Source organism: Saccopteryx bilineata, chromosome 7 (assembly GCF_036850765.1).
Source record: "Saccopteryx bilineata isolate mSacBil1 chromosome 7, mSacBil1_pri_phased_curated, whole genome shotgun sequence".
Lineage (NCBI taxonomy): Eukaryota > Metazoa > Chordata > Mammalia > Chiroptera > Emballonuridae > Saccopteryx > Saccopteryx bilineata.
In genome coordinates, this window is record NC_089496.1 from 26653357 (window position 1) to 26678485 (window position 25129).

The window sequence follows — 25129 nt, forward strand, 5'->3', positions numbered from 1 at the left end:
CTTCCTCCATCCGGGGCTGCCCGGAGGAAGGTAAATAGGAAGAAAAAAAGAAAAGAGAGGTGATTTTGAGGTTTTGAAATTTTTCGCCTACATACATTTTTTTTTCTTCTGATCATCCTCTCCCTGATGAGGTTTTGGGGGATCAATACGTATTTTTCCCCTGAAGGTTTATATTAATATGACTTTTATTCCACCATACCTCACCCCCTTCCTTCCTGCCTTTTATAGTGTCCTTATTCTTGATACATCCTGAAATCTCTCCATCGATCCACCAATCATGACCTGATCGCGAAGTTCCACACTGAGCTGCTGTGTTTGTTTGTGTGTTGGACGTACCCCCTGCATAATCTGAAGAAATATTTATGTACCCACTGATTGTGGAAAAGGGTTCTCGCTCTTTTTATTTTTCATTCAAGTGTCTCTCCTCCATACCCCTTAGTATAATGGAGCATATGATTTAAAAACAATGAATCCTTTTACTTCTGCACAGGGATGTATGTTACTTCATGCACACGAATGCAGTGGTGACTCATCCAGTTATACATATATTTCAAGTCACATTCAGAGAGTCTTTCATAACCTCGTTGGCAGGTTCCAACAGCAAGTGTGACCATCGAAGGGGCGTCTGCCCTGAACCGTGTTCGTTGGGCTCAAGGTGGCAAAGAAGTTGCCGTTGGGGACTCAGAAGGCCGTATTTGGATCTACGATGTTGGAGAGGTACATATTCTTTTGTTTGTTTGTTTGGACTTGTATATCTTGTTTAAAGACCTAGTGAGATGATAAACAAGACCCTGTGGGCCACAAGAGCCTGTGAGAGTGCGTTTGCACATTGTCATTGACTTCAGTGGGAGTTGGGGGAGCCTTCTTTAAGGCACCATTTGGTCTTGTGTCCCCTCGCACTGGATACTCATAGTTCATGATCCAGGCTCTCTTCAGAGCATTCTAGAACTTCCCGCTGTCCTGGGGTGAAGCGTGGCACCTCCCACCAATTGCATGAGAGTGCAATATTTGCCAAACTCATCGTGCTAACATCAGACCTGAACTTTGTTGCGTCTAAGTCAAGTTTTAGTTGATATGCTCCATTAAATGTGAACTAGTGCTCTTTAATTAAAATGTAGCTGATTTAAAAGGCTGAAGTGGATCAGAATTTTGTACCTTTTCTATGATATTCAAAGTTATTATATGAAATATTGACGTCTCTGGTGTATCTTGTTACATGATACAGGGTGAGGGCAAAAGTAGGTTTGCAGTTGTGAGTATGCAAGACACAGAGCTTTTCTTGTATTATTAGTTATTAATTTTTATTTTCCACATGAACAACAGTAAAGCTACTTTTGTCCCATCCTGTATGTAAATTATTCTTGAACATCATGACATATATCAAAGGAAAAAACTGCATCTTTTATCTCAAGAAAATCTCCTTGAATTATATAGACTATATTTAATATCACATCACCAATTAGTTGTGCTAAAGTATATCTGTTTATATTTACCCTATAAGAAAGTGTTAACAAGAGCCTTTATTTCTGACGAGGTTAAAGAGTGTTTGTCCTGAAAGATAGAAAATATTGAACTTCCAAGTAAAACAAAATAAGAATGTGCGTAATACTATTTTGGCATAATATGAATCTAACATTTGCATTCCGAGGGGGAAATATACCTCATTCATATGCGTAAGCGTCTTAGACTTAGGACAGGCTCTGTGAGCGCTTGGGAGGCGGGCTTAGCTGGTTATATTGGGAAGGGTTGTGTATGGTTTCATCACTCAGCATTCTATACATTTGGCAGTCCTAGATGGCTTGTTCTACAATGGAGCTTTTGATGATCTATTATATACTGCTGGATGGTAGAGTTGATTGTGTTGAAACAAACTACATGGTGTTGTTTTTGGAATTTTAAAAAATTCAGCCCGAGACAGAAATGGAATGACTTTAGAAATAGGAGTTTTCTATTTTGGGACGTACGGCTCTAAGTGAAAGAACTGGAGGAACCTCTCGGTGTCTCTGCGTGTTTCTGTTTCCTTAGACAGCCCCTTAACTGCTCCTGCTGCCACAGGCTGAGTCATTCCACCAGCAGCAAAGGCTCGGTTAATATTTATCTCCAGGCCTGGAGATGCAAACGGTCTGGTGATCACTGACGCAGTTTGGAATCCTTGGGAAAGAGAACACCCTCTGAATCAAAGGCATTGCCAATAGTTTTCCAGCAGTTATTTCCTTCCATGGCTACTCTTTAATTCAGTATATCTTTTTTTCTTTTTTTTTTTTGTATTTTTCTGAAGCTGGAAACGGGGAGAGACAGTCAGACAGACTCCCGCATGTGCCCAACCGGGATCCACCCGGCACGCCCACCAGGGGGCGACACTGCCCACCAGGGGGCGATGCTCTGCCCCTCCAGGGCGTCGCTCTGCCGCGACCAGAGCCACTCTAGTGCCTGGGGCAGAGGCCAAGGAGCCATGCCCAGTGCCCGGGCCATCTTTGCTCCAATGGAGCCTTGGCTGCGGGAGGGGAAGAGAGAGACAAAGAGGAAGGAGGGGGAGGGTGGAGAAGCAAATGGGCGCTTCTCCTATGTGCCCTGGCTGGGAATCGAACCCGGATCCCCCGCATGCCAGGCCTACGCTCTGACCGCTGAGCCAACCGGCCAGGGCTCAGTATATCTTTTTATTGGGTTGCCTTAAAATAAAACTAAACAAAAACAAAGTACTCTTCATTGGTTTATTACTAAAAAATATGAAGGCTAGCCAAGAAGGAGACTATGAAGAAACAAACAAGGTTTAGATGTGCAGACAAGCTCAGAGGTAAAATGGCAGAAAATAGATGAAATTAAAAACAACCCTTTTCCATCTTCCTTGCTTACATACAACGTCCTTTAACTCTTGCGAGATTACACGCAATCTTGTTTTATCTAAGCAGGCTGAAAAGCAGCATAGTTTAACAACCTAGTTTATTCAAAGACAGGCCTTTTGAAAAGTCTGTATGTTGACCACATACATATTATATATGTAAATACATATTTAATAAATATACATATATTTGTGGTTTTTTATATTATATATAGTACACATATATACATATACACACTACCTCTATGCAATAAGAAAACAAAACATATACACAGAATTTTCTGTGATAGTGATTCTATGCTCTGTGTCTAGAATATGACTCATTTGGGGCATATAAATGATTTTGCAAAAGTCGCTTTGGCTGATAGGTGTCTGCTAAAACTTCTTGCTAGGTTGCTATCATCATTTCTAAATTGTAAAGTGTTGTTACACTCGTATTTCTACTATTGTACCAGCAGGTCAGGCTGGTTTTCATTTTTGTATTATTGCCTTTACTTTTCTAAGTGATATTACAGACTATAGAAATGTCTGCAACTATAGACCAGTCTCGCCTATTGTCTGGAGTCTAGACAGGCTATAGAAAAATCTCTGTGACATATAATAGGCCAAACAATTTGTAGGGTTGTTTATCCCTACAAATGCACTACCAGGAGGGGAAAAAAAAAGAGGATATACTATTTTATTGAGAGTAGGTAATTTTATAATCTTCTAGCCCTTCGTTGAATGACCAAAACTCAAGATAGGCTGACACATTTGAACAGTTCTTTCAGTATTGTCTGATCACATACAAAAGCAATCTCCAGCTCAGAAAAACTCAGACTTAACAAGATAATTTTGTCTTAACTATAGTTTTTTTTTTCAGTATTTTTTGTAAAGTATGTACAAATTTACCTCCTATTTTATTTGTGGGGAAAAAATAAAGGAGGAGTGTCTTTTTCTCTTTGCTCGCCTCTACTCTAAATCTCTGAAGACCAACTTTATAAAGTTTCCAGGTCCTAAAAGGAGAGATGGCTTGTCTAGAGCTGAACTCAGTGAAGCCTGCATCTGAGAGGCGGTAGATCCCTTTGTGGGCAAAGGCTGCCACTGTTGTCATTACTGCCGTTGCCTTCACCCGCCGAGAACGGACAGAGCATGACTGTGCTAGTGAGAGAGGGGCGTCCTCTCCACAGGGCCTGCCCAGCCTTTCCAATCACCCAACTGCCGAAAGCCCAGGTACCTTCACAGCCAGCTGATGAGACGGAAGGAGTTTGAGCAGGAAGTGATTTAAAAAGGAAAAAGGTATAAAGGAAGAGAAAAAACTATGGCATTGAGGATCAAATTGCTAGTGGACTGTGCTAGTAGTACCTGTATGCAAAATTGGCCCACTGGCCCCTATCCAAACTAGACCCCTCGCTAGGGATGCTGGCCTTTGGATAGAAAACCGTGTTTGTGGAACCCTCTTGGAAAGAAGATGAAATGCTTTTAAATAAACCTCATAATACAATCAGTTTAAGAGAGTAAATGATAGACTCTGGTCAGGTAGCTCAGTGGGTTAGAGCATTGTCCTGATGTGCCGAGGCTGTGGGTTGGATCCCGGGTCAGGGCACATACAAGAATCAACCAGTGAATGCATAAATAAGTGGAATGACAAATTGATGCTTCTCTCTCTTTCTTTCTGTCTCTCTCTTTCCTCTCTCTTTAAAAATCAAGAAAGAAAGAGAGAAAAAGAAAAAGAGAGAGAAAGGAAAGAACAAGAGAGAGAAAGAAAGAAAGAAAGAAAGAAAGAAAGAAAGAAAGAAAGAAAGAAAGAAAGAGAAAGAAAGGAAGGAAGGAAGGAAGGAAGAAAGAAAGAAAGAAAGAAAGAAAGAAAGAAAGAAAGAAAGAAAGAAAGAAAGAAAGAAAGAAAGAAAGAAGAAGAAGTAAGAACGAAAGAAAAGAAAGAGAGAGAGACAGAGAGAGAGAAGGGAGGGAGGGAGGGAGGAAGGAAAAGAATGAAAGGGAGAAAGACATGGTAGTTTTTAGAGGACACTTTGTTGATCCATTTTCCTTGGACTCAAACGTTGACTAGGTGTGTGCAGAAAGACATCTCCCATTCCGTCTCTCACAGCTGATTCAACTGAGAACTCCAAGGAGAAAGAAGCAGGCAACAGGCTTTCTTCTGCCCAGGTCCTGTTCCAAGAGTGGGGCTGGCTTCATGGTGGGCATTCTCTGCAGGCTCGTCGGCCTTGCGCTTAGAAGAGCCCTGAACTTGATTTAATGCTCCTCTGTCACTGTCTTGCAATCATTAGGAAAATTTTTAACAAGGCAGCCTCCACATTTGCATTTTGCACTGGGCCCTGCAAACCCTGTTCACACCACTCACGATGCAAACCCAAAATGCCAAATTTTGGCCTTGACCCTAGACCCTTAAGAGGAAGGAGAAATCTTTAGAAATGTGGTTAGAGGTAGTCCGTGCCATATGTTCCTCTTATTATTACCTATTTCTAAAGACTATTTTAAAATGTTGAATAAAAATAGCAATGATTTTACATTATAAACATCAGGAGGCCAATAAAAATAGAGCTGAAACCATACCGGATATTCTAATTCACCCCATAGCCCTATTTTGATCACATCATAATTTTAACTGAGAAAGATCTTTGGGAAAGATTTCTCTGGTGCCTATATAGTCGGAGTGGGCAGGGACAGCCTTTCTCTGTCCACTCCATTGTCAAGAACTCCCTGATAAGAGACTCCTGTGGCTACCAATGGAGATATAACCATTCAGGTCCTGGTCAATGTACCTACCACTGAGACCTGACCCTCAACTAAAAGGGCACTGCTGAAAGGGACAGTCCCAGCAGAGGCTGCTGGTGCTGCAGGGAGTCCCCAGCAAGTGTCCCCATGATCCTGCTCTCCATTATAGATACTTATTCTCCATGACTTTTAAGATGATGTCAGAAAACAGTGACTTGAATCCAGATTTACTGGCACAGTTTTATGAACTTCTGAAGGGGTAAACAGAGGATTGTGTATGAGCTCCCTGAAATCACCAGATTGAGTTGGTTGATCCTTTGCTTTCTTTTTTTCTTTTTGTTATATTGAAATGTCAAAGGCATGAGTAATATCTCCACACTTATGACTCAGAAGGTAAAATAGAAAACAGCAATGTTTTCAGGTAGGCCACGTGATGCTTTGTTTATATAGAAATGAAATCAAACATTTTTGGTTGTTTGATTTCAGCATTGTATGTAGAAAATATACCACACACATTTATTTTCACAGGTAGGGGTCTATTTTCTTTGCTGCGCAGGTGGTTAATTTCCATTAGCATAAATAAAAGTTATGTGAAATCAATGAAAGACAGAGAAAACCCCTGGTATTATGATTTGACTCTAGTTTTATTCTATTTGTGCATCTTACAAGTTACTTAAATGGACGGTGGTTGTATGCACCATTTAAATGTTCTAAGATTTAAAATAAAAAATGAGCTTAGCTCTTGAATGAGTTTTGAGGATTTTTCTGTCCAAACTATGGGATTGCAGCGTGTTTGCTTTGGAGCAGTGTGATTCCATTCAATTAATTGAAATGTGGGTAAGATAACAAGTCATAAATTAACTGCAAATATAACCTGATAATGTTGAGCATATTTTGCTTCAGAATACACTCGTCGAGAGCTGTTAATCATGGTTGAATTTTTTCTTTAATGATGTGTGAACACATATATTTTAAAGAATTATGCATAGAAATTACCCACTGCCGTGGCTCCTTTACTGAATAACAAGCTTTTTCATGTATGTGGAGCTGATTTTAATAGCACATGGGCCAGTGAGTATAGAATTATTCACGTGTCCTGATGATTGATAGCCGATCTACCTGTCGTCCCTGCAGATGTGTTTTGTAGAAAGCCCGTTGCCATTGAGACGGCTTGGGCGCTGTCGCACAGACGCCACCGCCTAACCCCTATGTGTGCTGCTTACCTGACTTAGTTAGAATGCTGTCTGCAGCTCTGGGTTGGAAAAAAGCAGTTTATCTTCCTCCTCCTATTATTTCATTTTTCCATTCACCTCTTCCAGGGAAGATTCTGTTTTCAGTTGTGAAAAACACACAGGAGTTTCAACTCCCTGATTATATTTCCGCAGTAGTCAAATGATAAAATTCCAAAATCATGTTCAGCTTAAGGAAGGGATTTGAAAAATAGAATGGCAGCTTAAAATCTGTAATTTGGGAGATGGCTAAGTCTTTTTGCCCTGATTTTATTTGCTTGGTATCTTCCTCACTAATTATCTAAGAAAACGTGCAACTTTGGCAACATTTCCGATTACTTGTTTGGTATGACTGTTTGGGAGCTGGTCATTTTATTACAAATTCTAGTAAATACAATAATTTTGACACTTATTAGTATATATATATATATTAAAAGGTCCTTGGAAAATTCTTAAACAGGGAAAATGCAGGTGAATATGACAGGTCAAATAGAACTGTTGAAAACAAAGTGTGGCATAAATGTTTATTTAAATGTATTTTAAAGCTGAAATGAACACTGAGCATGAAAAGTTTATTAGAAGCCCAACAGGAAAAATGATGTATGCAGTATGGCTTAGAATGAGGTATCATGTGCAAGAACCATAGAATGTATGGCGCCTCGCACAGTGCTTATCGCCAGCTGGAGTGACAATAAAGGAAATCCGATGAGCCATTTCTCTTGCACTTCAAATAGCACTTTGCTGTGTAGCATCGGAGGAACTGGAAGAGCTGAGCGCTGAGGAGGACTCGAGTGACACAAAATAAATACAATACATTATGGTTTTAAGTGGATTATACTTAAGCACTCACTGTTTGCTTTGTGGAACTTCACATTTTTCAGTAGGACAGGGCCTTCTTCAATTTTCCATCAGAAATTTGTGCCCTGAATATAAATAACCCCCTCTCTGTGGGTAAGAGGGTGGACGGAACACAAAATAGGAAGTTAAACTGAGATTCTGTGGTCAATTCGAGTTCCTTAATGAAAAAGAACTGCCAATTGAAATCAGCCAATTTAATTATTGTGCTTTATGAAGGCCGTTATCCCCTGCTGATGAGGAGCGGATATCGCAGCCTCCAGAAGGCAGTGCGCTGGGCTCCGCTTCTCTAGTCTAGTTACAATCACCCCAGACGCTTGTGTTTCTCAGTAAGTGAGAGTGGCCTTAAGTTGCAAGATGCTTGACAATCTTTGCAGTACTGGCTTGTTCTTCAGTGAAGAAATAATATATATATATATATATATATATATTTTTTTTTTTTTTAGCTGATGAGAAACATTGCTTCTGGTATTTCCTCCATATAAAAGAAGACTGACAAAATCTATTCCGTGGTGGCAAACACCTAGAAATAATATATATATATATGTGTGTATATATATATATATATATTTTTTTTTTTTTTAGCTGATGAGAAACATTGCTTCTGGTATTTCCTCCATAGAAAAGAAGACTGACAAAATCTATTCCGTGGTGGCAAACACCTAGATAAAACCCCAAAATGCCCACACTCAGCTCTGCTGATCATATCTACATGTTTGACGACCGGAACACCAAACACTGGAATTCTCAACTGTACTTTTCAGTTTTTACCCGAATATTTATTGTCATGGCCACAACACTGTACAGTTCAGTCAAAAAGCACAACAGCATATTTAGGGTGATAATAAATATAATTTTATAAAATAAGCCACTTTGAAATAATATATTAATTCATTTCCTTGTCATGATAAATTATATGTATTTGAAATAAAATAGTTTGGTTAAAATGTATGATTGTAATTTTAGTATTAACTTGATTTCTTCTAGGAAAAGTGCTTAGCATAAAAAAAGAAAAGAAAAAGCACTATTAATTCCAATTAATGTTATAATTATTCATCTTATAGTGAATGTAGTAGCAGTGGCCTTCATTTTGATAATTATATATGTAAAAGACCATAATTAAACTAATTAGTATATAAATAGTGAGCTTATTCAGGTAGCATTAGTTTATAAAAAATAGATTTATGGGATTAATATCTTTTTAAGGCACTTAATTGATAAGAATACTTTAATGTATTATGGAGTAGTTGAGTCAATGAAAAGAAAACCCTAATATTTAATTTTGTATAAAATCAAATTAATGTGTGTGTGTAGTAATTTGCAATATTCAATGAAATTCATATATTCCCATTTTGGTGGCAAATGGCCTATGAATATAAACCTTTGGAAACAAGTGCCAGTTTGTATAATTAATCATCTTTTATGATTCTTCTGTGGTTTTAAACTGTCATCTTCAATGGCAGTTTGGATTTTGAAGCAGTCGCTAATTATAGCGTTAATTTTTTTTTTATGACTGACAAAATTGTGTTTAGTTTTAGAATTTCAAAACTGCTAAATTTCATCTTGAAAAATTACTGCTTAAAACAGAAGCCTCAAATCACAGCTTGGACCAGCCAAGCATGGAGCTGCTTCAGCCATGTGGGAGCTTGGATTAATACTGACCTGGATAGAGACGGGACTCACTTGCTTCCTCCATGGGTGTGTGTGCCCCTATTGGTATTCTAAAGTATGATAAGAAATCCAAGATAATCTGGGGCATGTGTATGTGTAAATATTTATATACCATTTGGTTGGACTTGCAAAGTGCGGAAGTGAATGAATCATTATAGTCTTAATTTCATGGAAGGTCTGCATGAATTATTGAGAATGTCCTCCATCAGAACATCTTTTACCTTTTTTTTTTAATTAAGTGAGAGGGTAAGAGGCAGATTCCTGCATGTGCCCCAACAAGGATCCACTCAGCAAGTCCACTAGGGGGCAGATGCTTAGCCCAGCTGGAGCCGCTGCTCTGTTGCTTGGCTACTGAGATATTTTAGTGCCTGAGAGACACCGTGGAGCCAACCTCAGTGCCCAGGGCCAACTTGCTCAAGCCATTCGAGCAATGACTGCAGGAGGAGAAGAGACCGATACAGAAAGAGAGAAGGGGGGTGGAGAAGCAGATGGTTGTTTCTCCTGTGTGCCCTGACCAGGAATCGAACCCAGGACTTCCACATGCTGGGCTGACCCTTTACCACTGAACCAATTGGCCAGGGTCATTTTTTACATCTTAAAACAAATCATTTAGCATTTCAGGAATTTCAAAACTGACCATTATGGGAAAGCTTTGCACTCTTACTTTTTTGACGGGCAAATAAAACTGATCCGTGGTTCATTCCCTAAAATCTGTCTCTTCATGGCCAGCCAACAGTTTCTCAACATGCAAATGAACTCCTTCATGTTTATTTGTCTTAGCACTAGGGATGCTTAGGTAATAAGTGAACATCTGGCCTGACCTGTGGTGGAGCAGTGGGTCAAGCGTCGACCTGGAATGCTGAGGTGGCCAGTTCGAAACCCTGCACTTGTCTGGTCAAGGCACATATGGAAGTTGATGCTTCCTGCTCCTCCCCCCTTTCTCTCTCTCTCTCTCACTCTCTCTCCTCTCTAAAATGAATAAATTGAAAAAAAAATTTTTTTAAGTAAACATCTCCTAGTATACTAAACACTAGTCACCCTTTTGACTTGAGGCAAAATCACCTTGGCAGATTGCCTTTGGTTAATCACATTCCTCAGTAGAGTTTCCTATCTTTAAAGATTAGAAACATACATAAAGTAGATACTTACAATTGTCTGTTTCGGTAGAACACCCTCCACGGTGCCTGGCACGTGACAGGCACCCAATAAATATTTGGGTGAATGAAAGTTTTACATGTGAAAGTTGAAGGTTAGGGGACAATTAGGTTTATGTAGCGTTCAGAATGCAGCCTCCAAGTTGGCCATAGATTAATGTACAGAAAAAATAATCCATTTAACTATATTTGCATGGAAAAGGATATATAGAAAATGCATTTAGAAAAGAGTGTTTGTTTTTCCTTCTGATCTCTATCCCAGTCCTTCTCCCCTCCTTGTAAAAGTGAGCATTTGGCTCCTAGCATAATGAATGCCTCACAGTTGATTCAAATAGTTATCAAACCACTGGAAAAATGCTTCCTTTTCATTGTGCTTTTTTTGGACACTATAGATATGGTAAATCATGAACTACATTATAAAAATACCTCTTTTATGCCCAAACATTCAGTAGGAGGGAATGACATTTCTTTTATTGCCTTGGTAAATGTTTTTAAGGTGTTTAGCAGTAAGCTTTCTCTTTGTCAAAACTGCTTAGATGCGGTGGTTGCTAAGAATTTACTAGCAAACCTATAGTTAATCATATCAGGAAGAGAAGGGTTAGATGTTTAGTCAGCTAACATGACAGACCAGCTTGAGTAGCACATGCTTGTTCGTTCCCCTGTCATTTTCTTGATCTTTTGTGTTACGGAAAAAAAGAGTGGTAATTGCAGTTTTAAAAGTTTATTTTCCATTATTGCCCATCAGCCAATGTTTTTAGCATTTTGCCCATCTTTTGGACAGAGAAAGGGATTGTTCCAAATAATAGGGGAAAAAATGCCTAAGAGATTTCTGAAGAAAAGAGGGTGATAAGATTTTGAAACATATGTGAATAAGGTCATCTTTAAAGCGTGGTGAATTAACTCTCTCTTCTTTAGCTGTCTGCTGTTTTTTCCTTCACATATAGAACCTTCTAAATTTTGTCATGCTTCCTCTTAGCTGCATTCTAACATGAAGACTATAATGCTAAATTTTAGCATGAATATTTTTAAGGGTTCATTATTTTTTAAGTATAGTGTTTAACAATTATTTATTTCCTTTGATGTTTGCTGGCTTATTGAAATTGATAGAGACCCAGATTTGTTACTATTTACTTTTGACTTTTATGTCCCACCTTTATTTCTTCCCTTAATTGGGTGGTAATGGATTTTTTAAAAGTGTTGTTCTAACAAACACGCTATAAAAGTCAACCACTCATTTTTAAAAATACAAGGAAGAGATCCCGGGCAGAAAGACCTCAAGCTTCGCGGGTGGGTGAGTGTTCTCTTAGAAGGGATTTCCAGATTAAAAAAATTCTTTCTTTCTTAACCAAATAGAGTCAGGCATTATCCGACTACTCTTGGTTAGCATGCTGCTAAATTTCACAGAAATTTTACCCCACTGACTGGTTAATAGCAGATGCTACAGAATAAAGATTAATGTAACTTCTACTTTACCGACTTCTCTTAAACTGCTGTAAATACGAAGTTACCACGCAGTAGATCTTTTTGTGGTAGAACACTCTAGTATATTTATGCCCTCTGTGTACTGCATTCTGGCTTGGAATTTTGGTCCGTGGTTTCATCCATTGTTACCAGTGATGCTAGACTCTCCCAAGAGTTAAATACAGTGGGGTTATATTTATGTGAAGCAAGTATGCTGGGTCATTCCAGCGGCTGTTTCATTGCTTATTACCTCCCACTTTGCTCCCATCTGTGTGTGTGGCAAAGGGAATTGCCCTAAAAAATATAGGCTTCCTCTGAACACAAACGTGTATTTGTATACCAGTAACTCCACAATCTCCTAAATCGGGGTGCCATTAATAATTGTACTTTTAAAAAAGCTTTTAGAGCTTAAAGGGGTTTAGCAGTGGTTCTGTGGAAATCCGCATTCGCTTCTTTGGTTTCTGTAAGTGCACTAACAACAACAACAAAAAAATCAATGTGTATTAAAGTGAAAAGGTAATTTGTAAGATTCCTTTTTAACAGAAAACTTTAATATTTAGGTTACTACGGGAGATGAATTGTTGTGTATCTGTTCAAAATCAATGGTTAACATAATCATCTCAGACCTTTTTTTTTTTAATGGCTCCATTTAAATGAAAGATTACAAAGATGCTGATGAACCACACACCCATGGAATATTTATCCTGAAGCCTAGAGTCCTACTCACTTTAATTTGTCTGCCATGCGTAATATATCTGAGAAACCAAACTGAAATTACAGAATACTTTTCTGACTTAATTATCAGAAAGAAATTCTTTTAATTAACCTACTTTTATACTAAGCAATGCCTGAGACAGATATTTTTACCATAAAAAAATATATACAGCATTGCGTTGGTAAGTGACTACAGAAAAGGTAGCTATGTAAAATCAGCTGCTAGGTACTATAAACCCTTTAAAACTCCTAACAAATGAGGGAGGCTTGACTGAGGACTGTTCAGAATGGTTAGACATGTGCTTATAAAAAGAGACACATGAATGGTATTTGTGTGTGTAACCCTGGTTATAAAAAGTCATTTGATTTTTATAACAGCATGTTCAGTGGTTACAGAGCCTTACAACTTGAGCTAAAAATGCAGAATCCCACACTGTAGAAAGTGCTGTGACAAGGAAATAGCTAAAAAAGCTGTATTAGTCATATTTGAAAAATAAAAAAAATACATATGCGTATGTGGACATTTGTGCATATTTACAAGAAATAATGACCCTTTAAATTTAGTTTTCAGAATGAGCAATGAAAAGGACTGTGACAGAGTTTGTCTTGGGGTCTGCAAGAGCCCTTTTCCCCATACCGAGCTCATGAAATTCAACTATTATTAAAAGTGTGATGATTTAGGAAATGATTTATGTGGATTTTTACGAAATCAAAGGTGATAAAATACAAGAAACACTTTTAAAAATGCAGCTCTGATCTAAGTGAGACAATGAAAAATGAAAGAATGAAAATAGGGAAGGAAGCCAAGAAAAAAAAAAGAAAGAAAAAGGAAAAAATAGAGGAGGGAAAGAAGCATTAAGAAGGAAAAACAACATCATTTATTCAGAGTTTATAATATGCCCAGTACTGTGCTAAGCTCTTTTTTTTTATTATATTTAATGTTCACAACAGTCATAGGAGATGGGGCTCAAAATCCATTTCTCACATAGGACGAAGTGAAGATCAGAGATGTTAAAACAAATTTCCTAAGGACACACAGCAAATAAATGGCGGAGCTGGAGGCGACACATGATGCGACTGATACCTGAGGCAGAAAAAGTCAACCCTGGTTCCATTCTCACCACCTAGCTATTCTGCGATCTGTGTGTCCCTTGAAGTGCACAGAAGCCTGGGCGAGGCACCAGTGGTCAGACTGATGGGTAAAGTGGGGGTGGGGTGGGGCAGGGTCTCGGGGAGACTTCTCGTCCACTCAGGCAGAGGGGAGGGGCAGATCCATGACACAGCCCCAGAAGTATTGGGGAGGGGAGGACTAAACTGATCAATGATCATGAATTTTTCCACCGTTTTTGCATTTTGTTAAGGTGACCATTTGTCTCCCCAAAATCTTAGAAGATTCAAAATAATCTTTAGAATCTTTTAGTAGGTGTTTCAAAATACATTACCTGCCTGCCTGGCTCTGCCTTGGTATGCTGGCTTCCTTAAATGGCTGAGGCTTCTGATCGCCCTACACGGCCAGAAGGACGTGGGAAAGTCACGCTGTCTTTAGCAAATCATTCGGCATCCTGTGCTCCTAGCTCCCACCTGTTAAAGAGAGGTCCGTACCCTGAGCCATACTGTCCTCACCTGGCAAACGTCAGAATGAATTCTTAGCAAGAACCAAACCACACAAATGTTATAGAATTGGTGACATTTGCTTATTGTGCATACCATTTTTAAGAACCTGTTCAGTCTGAGTGACACTTTCAAGAAAAGGAATGTATGACTGTTCCATGATGAGCTCGTGGTATTTTCTTCACTGAGATGACCGTTCTCAGCCTCTCCACATCCTTGTTGATAAATGAGTCAGACACTGTCATCCCCATTTTACAGCTGAGGCACTGAGAGGTCAAGTGCCTGGCCGTTGCCGACAGCAAGATGGGAGCAGCATTACTGTAAGTCTCCTGTTCAGATCTGAGGATTGTTTTACGTCCTCCAAATGGTCTGACTGCTACCTCAGAAACTACCTTTGTGGTCTGGGCTGTAAAAATAAGGTCATATCATATCTGTTAAGGGTGGTCACTCTTAGAGCTAAGGTTTTGTTATCTCAGGAATCAGAGCCTAAGTGTTTGGGGCATAATTATGCTTTATACATTTAGCAAAATTTTAGAAAACAGTCATTTAATGGGTGAAGGAAGTGGGGGGGGGGTAGACTGGCCATAGATGAAGCAGAGGGAAAATCTGAGTCATCCCTGACCTAGGATGTGGACTTCGGCCAATGACTCTGAAGGAGGAAAACATTTCCAGACCCACTTTCATGCAGTACAATACTGGACAATTTTTACGGGTCCTTTTTATGGTATAACTATGGGCTTTTTTTTCTCCATGATGCTTCTTTCTAATAGACTTTTTAATTGATTGAAACTAATCATCACCGTTAGAAACTCGTGAATATTTTTTCTATCACAAAGGTAAATTCTTTGAAAATTATTTTAAACTATTATTTTCAGAGGGAAAAGAATCCATAGTGATGCTCTAGAGTTAGTGTTCCCTGCCTTGTCAGAAACGTGAGGAGACGCTGAAACCTCTCACTAACAGGCCGTTTGCTTCCGGCTACGTGCTCGACACGGCACATGCCACCAAGTGCGGCAGTTGTCACTGTAAGAGGTCAATTTTAGGGTCCTCATATTTTGAATGACAATGAAGTTCAAAAAGAAATCCTATGCCAGTATTCACACATTTTTGACCTTAGAAAATATGATAAATGAATGCTCAACTGTATTTCATGGTCGTCATATGGCAAAATGATTCACTGCTGTACCTTCAGGTCTTAGCATCGTGCCTGGTGTTTGGTTGGTACTCGGTCCGTGCGGATGGGATAAATTTGTATGCTAGTTAGAAAGACATGAGGGCAGAGTTTTTCTTTAACTAAAAAAAAAAAAAAAAAAAACATAAGCAAAGATTTTTCCTATTCATGTTTGAGGTATTATTGGGTTAATAATAATTAATCCAATTAATTATTGGATTAATAGAAAAAGTCTAGACACATTTTCGCTTGGGAGACACCTCTCTAGCAATTTCCAATCAAAGACAACCAGGTGAGAAGAACTAGGAACTGCCAAGGGTAAGAAAGACAGACGGTGCTGTCCAGACAGATGCTGTACCAGCCAGAGATGGAAATATAGAATGGTCTTGTTTGTTAGGACACCTGTTTGGTCTTACTTACAAGGAATTCGAATGCCAAAAATGATTATTTTGGGCGTGGAAACAGCCTGTGAATACACATTCACACATTCAAGCTAAGATTATATTTAAAGTGCTTCCTGATGGTGATATTTAATTCTAAAAATGGGGCAGTTTGCAGTTCACCTTCTAAATCTAACGTTACAATCATTTTGGGTTATTTTTATAGTCAACTAGATGAAAACATGTAATAGGATAAGGTAGGTCAATTTAAATTACTGGAAGCATCTGTGTTTTTACTGTGTTCAACTCTAGAATTTTTTTTTTTGTAAACCAAAGCAAACTAACATTTCTATGTTATTTATGATATTCTAGAGAGGAAATACTTGACGGAACAGTGTTTTTGAAAAAAAAAAGAAAAACTTCTAATATTTTTCTAAACTAAGTGAAACTTTTGCAAATCAGAAAGAAAACAAGATATGTTAGAATACTGTGGAGCGTAATCTGTATTTTTAATGACATGTGTTAGTGTTATGGTCCAATGATTCCCATCCCCACAAAGAAGGTCCAATGTAGTTCTATTGTAGAGTATTTTTGTTTGTTTATCACAAATATATAAATTGAATAAAATTTATTTGTGAAAAGTTAGATGTGAAACTTTATATGCTATAAATCAGGGGTCTCAAACTCGCGGCCCGCGGGCCGCATGTCGCCCGCCGAACAATTTTGTGCGGCCCGCAGACTAATCCACGAAGTTTAAAATATTTTGGATAAAATTAAGTAAGCCTAGGGGCCTACTTGTATTTTTCATTTCTCTAGCATCCTAGCTAGATATTAGCTTAGTTAATAGCAGTTGTGATGTGAACTACAGTTTCTGGACCTTTTGTGACACTGAGTAAACTGCATGTACGATTGTGCTTGTTGTACTGATTTTTTTTTGTTTTCAACTGCAGTGAGAAAAGTGTTGCATAACAGTTGCCTTTTGTAGACCTAGTGCGGCCCGCCGAACGGCTGTGATCTTACTCTGCAGCCCACATGCTGAGTTGAGTTTGAGACCCCTGCTATAAATGATACTCAATTCTGTCCTCATCTGTATCTGGGTACACATTAAAATCGTAATGTTTCATAATCATTATTAGAGTTGTTTCTTAAGTCTTGTCATTGCTACTACATGATCATTCATGAAACTATTAAACATATTTAACTAGTTTCGTATTTTAGCTAGTATTTTCTAGATATTGGTATCAATAAGACAGTACATATGGTATGTACTGTATTATTGTTAACTTAAATTTGTACCCGTATAACCAATGATATATTGTTCTGTTTAGGAGCCAAACTCCCAGAGTATATTGATCTTTATGAACAATATACTATGTATTATTAGTGAGACATGCTTTTTTTTCAACACTTATATTTAGATAAAATTATAAGGTGCTTTAGCTTTAGCTTGGTTCTCACATTATATGATAAAAAGTTAGAAATACATTATCATGATTATCATCTTCTTGGACTTTTGGTGGTTCTTTTTGGAAGGACTTGGTCAAAAATTGTAGTAGAAAAAAGAAAGAGTGAACCTATTCTCTCATATAAATATGATACCAACCCTTCTCCTTTGCTTTCTGTTAGCTCTAATGTATCATTTATTTTAAGGGCTTTATTTCCTCAGTGAAGTATTGTCTAAAGTTGAAGAGAAAAATGAATAATAGTGGGACCTAGGAAAAGAGCTCAAAGTAAGAAAAGTGAACTGAGCAAAGGGGTAACGGTGTCATTCAATACTACTGTGAACTTATGTCATTAACTAAAAACAAATTTGGATTCATTTCAGCAACTAGGCGAGTATTTAACCATTCCAAAATTCAATCATATGACTAAATGAGAATTCTTACTGCTATAGCATTTCTCAAAATAAGTAGAACTTACTTCCCCCACCTGTATATCATTTCTAGAATTATATTCTTGAAAACATTTAGCTTTAGGTCTAGAGCCCTAATTGAAGGACCTACTTTGTAGAATGGTGATGGCACCTTCCAATAAATTCTCTTAGACAGGATCTGAGAATGTCATCCACAATAATAAAAATGTAAAGTTCTAATTGTTCGGCTCTATATAATGGATTGTTTTTCAGCCATGTAAGTGATGGCAAAGCTTAGATTTATTTGCTTCCTCGTTTTTATTTTTGAAAATATATATTGATTGGGATGAATGTGTTTTATTAGTGTTTATAGAATATGTGGATAGCACATGTAGCACTAGTGCCTGTGAGATGGATTATACTATTTTAGAAAGTAATCCTCCAAGAAAATGGCTCTACACTCTAAACCAATTTTATTCTATATGAAAACCATTGAGACTTCTACTTGATCCTGCTTCTCATCTTCAAATAATTCTCTTTTCTATTCAAAACACTTGCCTGGAAGCTTTAAGCAATTCATTTTTGGATGCTATGTAGAAAAATTGTTATCCTTTAAATCAGCTAACGAAAATTTCTGCATGCAATTCATACTGGGTGGGGGCAATTTTCTGTTCACTGAATTGTGCACAGAAGAAGATATTCTTTGGGGAATTTCATAAATGCTCTTTTTTGGTGAATCAGTATAGCGTACTTGCTAAGGCTGTAAATACTGAAACCAGATGACCTTGGCTGTGATATCTCTGGCTACAATCTTGGTAAGATGATTTAATTTTTCTGTTCCTCAATCCCTTCTTTTGAAAATGAAACACAATTATTACCCTAGATAGGGTTGTTGTGAGGAATGAGTTACTACATGTATAGTACTTAGAACAGAACTCTTGTAAATTTTAGCTGTGATTCGTAAGTATTATATAAGATCTTGCTGGAAAAGCCAAAGCATTATTTTATAGTACTAAGATTTCTTTGTGAAGGAGCTACACTTTCATCATGTATACTGGCACATTAGCAACACTATTAAAAGAAGGATCAATATCATCGACTTAGTAAAACAATGCCACAGTATTGCAAAATCCTAGTCAATAAAGTAGTTTCTATTGGTTGTGTTTACTGTAAGTCTGGTTTGCTTATGATGAATTTTCATTACTGAAAGTGCTTTAACGTGGCTTGTGTACATAATGGTATGGTTCGTGTAAGATTTTAAAACTTTTTTAAATTACAGGAGTGATTTTGCTTCTGAGAGTGACAGTATTCCCTATGTTGTCAGTTTCAGAGCAACATCTCAGGGATCTGTTTCGAGGGAGAAGGTTGTCTGGTTTCTATTATGTTCCAAGGGAAACATCAACTTCAGGAGGAACAGGCATGTGGGCTTCAAGGCTCTCAGACAGAAAAGATACCTTGTTCACCATTTCCCACTTGTTTGCTTTGCAGCTTGCAGTACCCCACAATGACGAATGGGCCCGATTTGCCAGGACCCTCGTGGAGATCCGTGCTAACAGGGCTGATAGCGAGGAAGAAGGCACCGTGGAGTTGTCTGCCTAGTGGAACTGAGCTGCCCTACCCCGGCCCCCACCTTCGCCTTCTGCAGTCATCGTTTCCACTGTGTTCAGGGTCCGTTCAGTATCAGTATTGCTGTGACATTGTGGGTGCCATATTGTGCCAGCTTTGCTTCAAGTATTCCACATGTCTCCTACCCTGCTCTCCACTCACCTTAAATTCACTGGAGCATTTCTATCTTTATATTTCTGTCTCAAAAATAAGGATGGGGGGGTCTTTACGGGTTTAGTTGTTGCCTTTTAACTACTTAGTAGCTGTATTTAATAGCTGGAAACCTCTGGTTAAATTTGTGCTTACATGCACTTCTGGCATAGTCCTATTAAATCCATATGAAGCCAGATATGATTAGGTGCAGATGTGGTGTGCTTCGTGATATGGTACAGGGCCAAAGACTTGAGATGTGGTGTTTTACATGGGGACTCACATTATGAATGGATTTACTAGAAGAACATTGCTGCTCCTTATTTATTGTGGTGTGCTGCATGGAACATATTTATTTGAAAGCATTAAAATAAACGATCCTAGAGCATGTGCATAATGAGAGTATTGTCTCTGCTGCTGTTGAGGTTACATTAAGTTCCAAATAACAATTACAGTATGCCGGTGCCACCGAGAACATGAAATCTTTAGAGGTTTGTGGCAGTGAACAAAATGAATTTTAATGCCTATTATTTCCAGGTACTTTAACAATATTTCAAATAGAGTCGACCATTGATACTTGTCATTCAAGCTAAATACAGTCTGACAAAAGTCTGTGGTTCCTGAATATGACACCGGAATTGCCAATAAAATGTTCCAAACCAGGTCTTCAGCAGTGTGGATAAATCCTTCGCGTGGGGACCAAACCTGATTAGAATTCGGTGACAAGGGAGTGGGAGAGATGCGTTAGGGCCACATAAAGGAGTGATAATGAATGACAGGCAGCCTGCCTGGCTGGACGTAAACCAAGACCGGTTAATTTTTATGAGGGAGTGTGTGGTTTGTCAGGAAAGCTCTCCTTATCTCTTCCACCAAGCAGCTCTTGCCCCATAACTATCTCAAACTTCCGAGTAAGAAAACCAGGTTACGATGCACAAGTATCAAATGTTCTATACATTCATTCTTTTCTGTTTTTATTCAGACCAGAAAATATATGTTTATTACTATTGGACTAGGAAATAAGTCTATAAACAACTTTAATAACTTTTTTTTTCAAAAAGTCATTTCATGCCTAGAGAGAATTAAAATAAATAGTGGTTGAGTCATGAAAAATATTTGAAAACACGCTTTCAGCTTTTTAGGAAGAGAATTTCCATGGTCCTTTGTTGGTAGGGATTCCTTGAACTGTGAGATACTTTTTACTTTTAAAACAATGATATTATTTTCTTCAAGTGCCCCATGGTATAGAGATATTGGAATTCTTTGTAAACAGAAAATAAAATGTTAGCAAGTAAATATGAGTGTCTTAAATAGTTTTAAAAGCAATTTAGTAAAATGTACTGGGGAAGAAAAGCTTCTCAAGCATGCTCTGAAGGACCAAGAAGAAATCAGTAATACTGGGGAACAAAATTTTTGTTGCATCCACAGAAACACTTGTTCTTACCTAATTCAAGTGTGCCGATCTCAAATCTGACATTAGTTTTTCTCTGTAAGCTACAGTTTTTTTTTTTGCAATTCAAGATTTTAGATTTTCATCTTATTGTAAAATTTTCAACATTTAGTTTAACATGAAGTAGAATGTCTTCTTGGGCAGCATCTTTGTGATATAATAATTTATATAATGCAGTAAATACAATAATACATAAAAAGATATGATTGCATCAGAATTTGTCTACAATTTCGAAATAGAACATATTAAAACACTTATTTTAATCATAAAATTTGCGCAAAACTTATTTAAATTCTATTCAGGCAAAAATTTGCGTTTGTAGCTCTTACGTTTGTGTACTTGTTGAGGACAATCTCATGTGATGTGCCAGCAGTAGTCTGCTCATCACTAACAGCTCCAAGATTTTCGGGAAACTTATCAAGGTAACTGTTCAGGAAGTGATTCTTAACACTCATGCTACATCCAATGTCGCGGAAAGCCAACAGCATCCTTTGAACCAGAAGTTCATAGTTTTCTGCTTTTTTGTTGCCAAGGAAGTTCTTTGTAACTGCCACAAAAGACTGCCACGCTGCTTTCTCCTCCTTATTCACCTTCCTGGTAAATTCTTCGTCACATATGAGGGTTTGAATTTGAGGTCCATCGAATACATCTGCTTTTATCTTCTCGAAAGACAAGGCAGTAGAAGCAGAAATAATACATTGAAAGCATTCACTTTATTCAAAGCCTGAACAAACTGCTTCATCAAGCCAAGTTGATGTGAAGTGGGGGAAAAATGATCCTGTCTCAATTAACTACAGGTTCATTCACAATATTTCACATCCCTACTTCCAGAGCTTCACATTTCAGCCACTCCTTCTGTGTCCAGTGTTTCTCCCGAGCTCGGCTGTCCCACAAACACAGAATGCAAGGATACTTCGTGAAACCTCTCTGTTTTCCTAGTAGAAAATTTACTATTTTAAGATCCACACAAATGATCCAGTTATGCTCCTCATACTTCAGAAAGTTGAAGACAATTTTTATGTCATTCTTACTAAGTCATTCAATTCGGATTGGCTAAACTGCTGAGGGGTTAATGACTACTTGGCATCAGAAGAAGACCATTCAGATTCTACAACCATTTCCTCATGCATCTTATCAAAATACACTTGATCACCATGTTCACTTTCTTTGTCCTTAGAAGAAATAAAACCATTGAAAACTGGAACCAGAGTGTGGGATAGGTCGTAGTGCTGAAGGAATATTAGGATATGTGATCATATGCCATTTATGCTTGCCGATGCCCTCTGTATGGATCAGACAGATATAACAGTCACTGCTGTGGTCCTTAGGTTCACGCCAAACCATAAGAATACCAAAAGGTATTTCTTTGCATTTTCCTTTTGTCCAGTCACGAAGCATTTCTTCACAATTATGACACACAATATGAGGAGCCCAATTCTTGTCTTGATGGTCAAGGGGAACTTGAAAATAGGCAATATATGCACGTGTCACAAATGATGAAATATTGCACCTTTGACGTTGAAGTGTGTAACAGCCACATATATAACAGAAGGTGTCAGGACTATTCTTACATTTACACCTACTCAAAGAAACCATAATTCAATCTTAAAACAAAATAAGAGGGTGTTTTTATCAGATAATAATTTTTTACATTTAAAAACAACTACAATTACGTAAAAGTGATGTTTGTAAAATATTAATTGCTTTGTGGTTATGTTCAATCCAAGAGTCATTGCCCTTTAACTCCAATTTAAAAACCAATGCATGCCATTAACTGTAACAAAAAGAAATTAAAATTGCATAAAAACTAGAGCATGCTCTAAAAAACAGACTTTAGATTTGAATCAGTGATGCAGAAATATATAGAAACAGTTCTAAAACCTCATGCAACAGAAAATGAAAAAAAAAATTGTTCCCCAGTGTAACCCATGAGTTGCTATTATAGACCAGACTCTAAATGATTCCACAAGTGAAGACCAAAAAATGCAACAAAGTCCTTGGTAGTGATGACAGAGTTAATGTACATTCCATGGCATTGGAGGTATCAATGGTGGGAAACTCTGGCAAACTCCGGGAGGGAAATGACAACAGTGGCCCACAGGGTTCTGAAGAAAGGCCATGCCATCTCAAGCCAAGAATTATGTTACTTTTGAGAAAGAGCTTCTGGCATGTTACTGGGTCCTAGGAGAAACACAGCTTTTCACCATCGGGTATTAAGATACCAGACACCCAAACAGCTCATTGTATACTGAGTCCTGTAAGCTTCGCCAAGTCGTCAAGGGGGACAGACCCTGCAGAAACCCCTTGTAAGATGGAAATGGTGCATTCAGATGTTCATCTGAGGAGGTCCTACGGTGTGAGTAAGCTGCATGAACAGAGAGCTCCGGAGCCCAGGGTCACCCAGCAGGATTTTAGCATTACCCTTTTCCTGTGCCTATGTGGTCACATGTACAGAAGTGGGTTCTGTGTGATCAGCTGAAAAAGAGCGAAAGGGCTAGAGCCTGGTGTACATATGGGTTGGCTCAGCTTGTGGGTGAAAATTGAAAATGGATGACAACTACATTATCAAGGGTATTCTTTTGTGTGTGTGACAGTGACAGAGAGAGGGACAGATAAGGACAGACAGACAGGAAGGGAGAGAGATGAGAAACATCAATTTTTTGTTGCAGCTCTTTAGTCTCCTTAGTTGTTCACTGATTGCTCTCTCAGTGCCTTGACCAGGGGGCTATAGCACAGTGAGTGACCCTTTGCTCAAGCCAGTGACCTCAGGCTTCAAGCTAGCAACCTTTGGGCTCAAGCCAGCAACCCCACGCTCAAGCCAGATGAACCCGTGCTCAAGCCAGCAACCTCGGGGTTTCAAACCTGGGTCCTTTGTGTCCCAGTTCGACACTATCCACTGTGCTACCACCTGGTCAGGGTCAAGGGTATTCTTGCAAGATAATAAAGAGGAAAAAACTTTCCAACAGACAAAGCTGTGAGTTGTGCACCTAGTCATCTACTCTGTGTGGAAGGAGTAGTAGCCAGAAGTAAGTACGTAAAGATACTATCATCCTAACTCACGCCATCGTTATTTCTCTCAGGAATTCTTGGAATGATCTCCAAATTTATCTCCCTGCTTCCACCTTTGATCTCTTCGGTCTCTTCTCAATATAGCCACTTGAGAGGTGATGCTGTTACAGCATTGAACTCTTCAGCTCAAAACATACCAAATGGCTTTCACACCTCTTGGAGTAAAAGTCAAAATCCTTATAGTGGTCCATGGGCACTGTAAGATTTGACTCTTTTTCCGATCTCATGTCTAGTGGCTTTATTCTTCATTAATCCACTTCAAGTACTCCAGTCTCACTCTTCCTTTGACACACCAGCACATGCAATCATAGGGTCTTCACACCAATTATTTCTTCTTTCTAGGATGCTGAAAGCACTGGATTTTTAAAACCTTGTGTACGTATATCAAAATTCCACCCTTTAATTGATGTCCTTCTTTGGACTGACTGGTTCTTTCCTTTTTTCTTTTCCTTCCTTCCTTCCTTCCTTCCTTCCTTCCTTCCTTCCTTCCTTCCTTCCTTCCTTCCTCCCTCCCTCCCTCCCTCCCTCCTCTCTTCTCTCCCTCCCTCCCTCGTTCTTTTCTTTCTTTGTTTCTTTCTTTGTTTCTTTCTTTCTTTCTTTGTTTCTTTCTTTCTTTCTTTCTTTCTTTCTTTCTTTCTTTCTTTCTTCTTTTGAAGTGAGAGGAGGGGGAATAGAGAGACAGACTCCACATGTACCTCGACCAGGATCCACCCTGCAACCCCCCCCCCCATCTGGGGCCGATGCTTGAAACAACTAAGCTATCCTCAGCACCTGGGGCCAATGCTCAAATCAACCGAGCCATCCTCAGCATCTGGGGCCAATGCTCAAATCAACTGAGCTATCCTCAGCACCTGAGACTGATGCTCAACCAACCATGCCACGAAGTGCAAGAGAGAGGAAGAGAGAGAGAAGGGGGAGTGAGGGGGGAGAGAAGCAGATGGCTACTTCTCATGTATGCCCTGACCCAGGATTGAGTCCAGGATGTCCATAAGCCAGACCAATGCTCTATTCATTGAGCCAACCAGCCAGGTCTCGGACTGACTGATTTTCAAGTAACTTTTTATCTAAGTAAGTTTCCCTAAAGGCCTAACATCAAGGTCAATATGAACAAGTCATTGTTTAAAACAGCAACAACAGTTGGAGATGAACTTAACAGCATCTGCTGTTCCCTATTACAGAGAGCACTGAAAATAAAATGAGAAAATG

General features: G+C 38.6%; 1 protein-coding gene across 9 annotated transcripts in view; it reads left to right on the forward strand.

Annotated features, from left to right (window-relative positions):
* Positions 1-20073, forward strand: part of DYNC1I1 (dynein cytoplasmic 1 intermediate chain 1) — a 343873-nt gene extending 323800 nt beyond the window's left edge. For all 9 annotated transcript variants that reach the window (XM_066238414.1, XM_066238415.1, XM_066238409.1 and 6 more), the window contains 2 exons: positions 592-717; positions 19141-20073. In XM_066238414.1, coding sequence (XP_066094511.1) covers positions 592-717; positions 19141-19251 — 237 coding nt within the window. In that variant the 3' untranslated portion in view covers positions 19252-20073. The remainder of the gene's footprint in view (positions 1-591; positions 718-19140) is intronic.
* The last annotated feature ends 5056 nt before the right edge of the window (positions 20074-25129 follow it).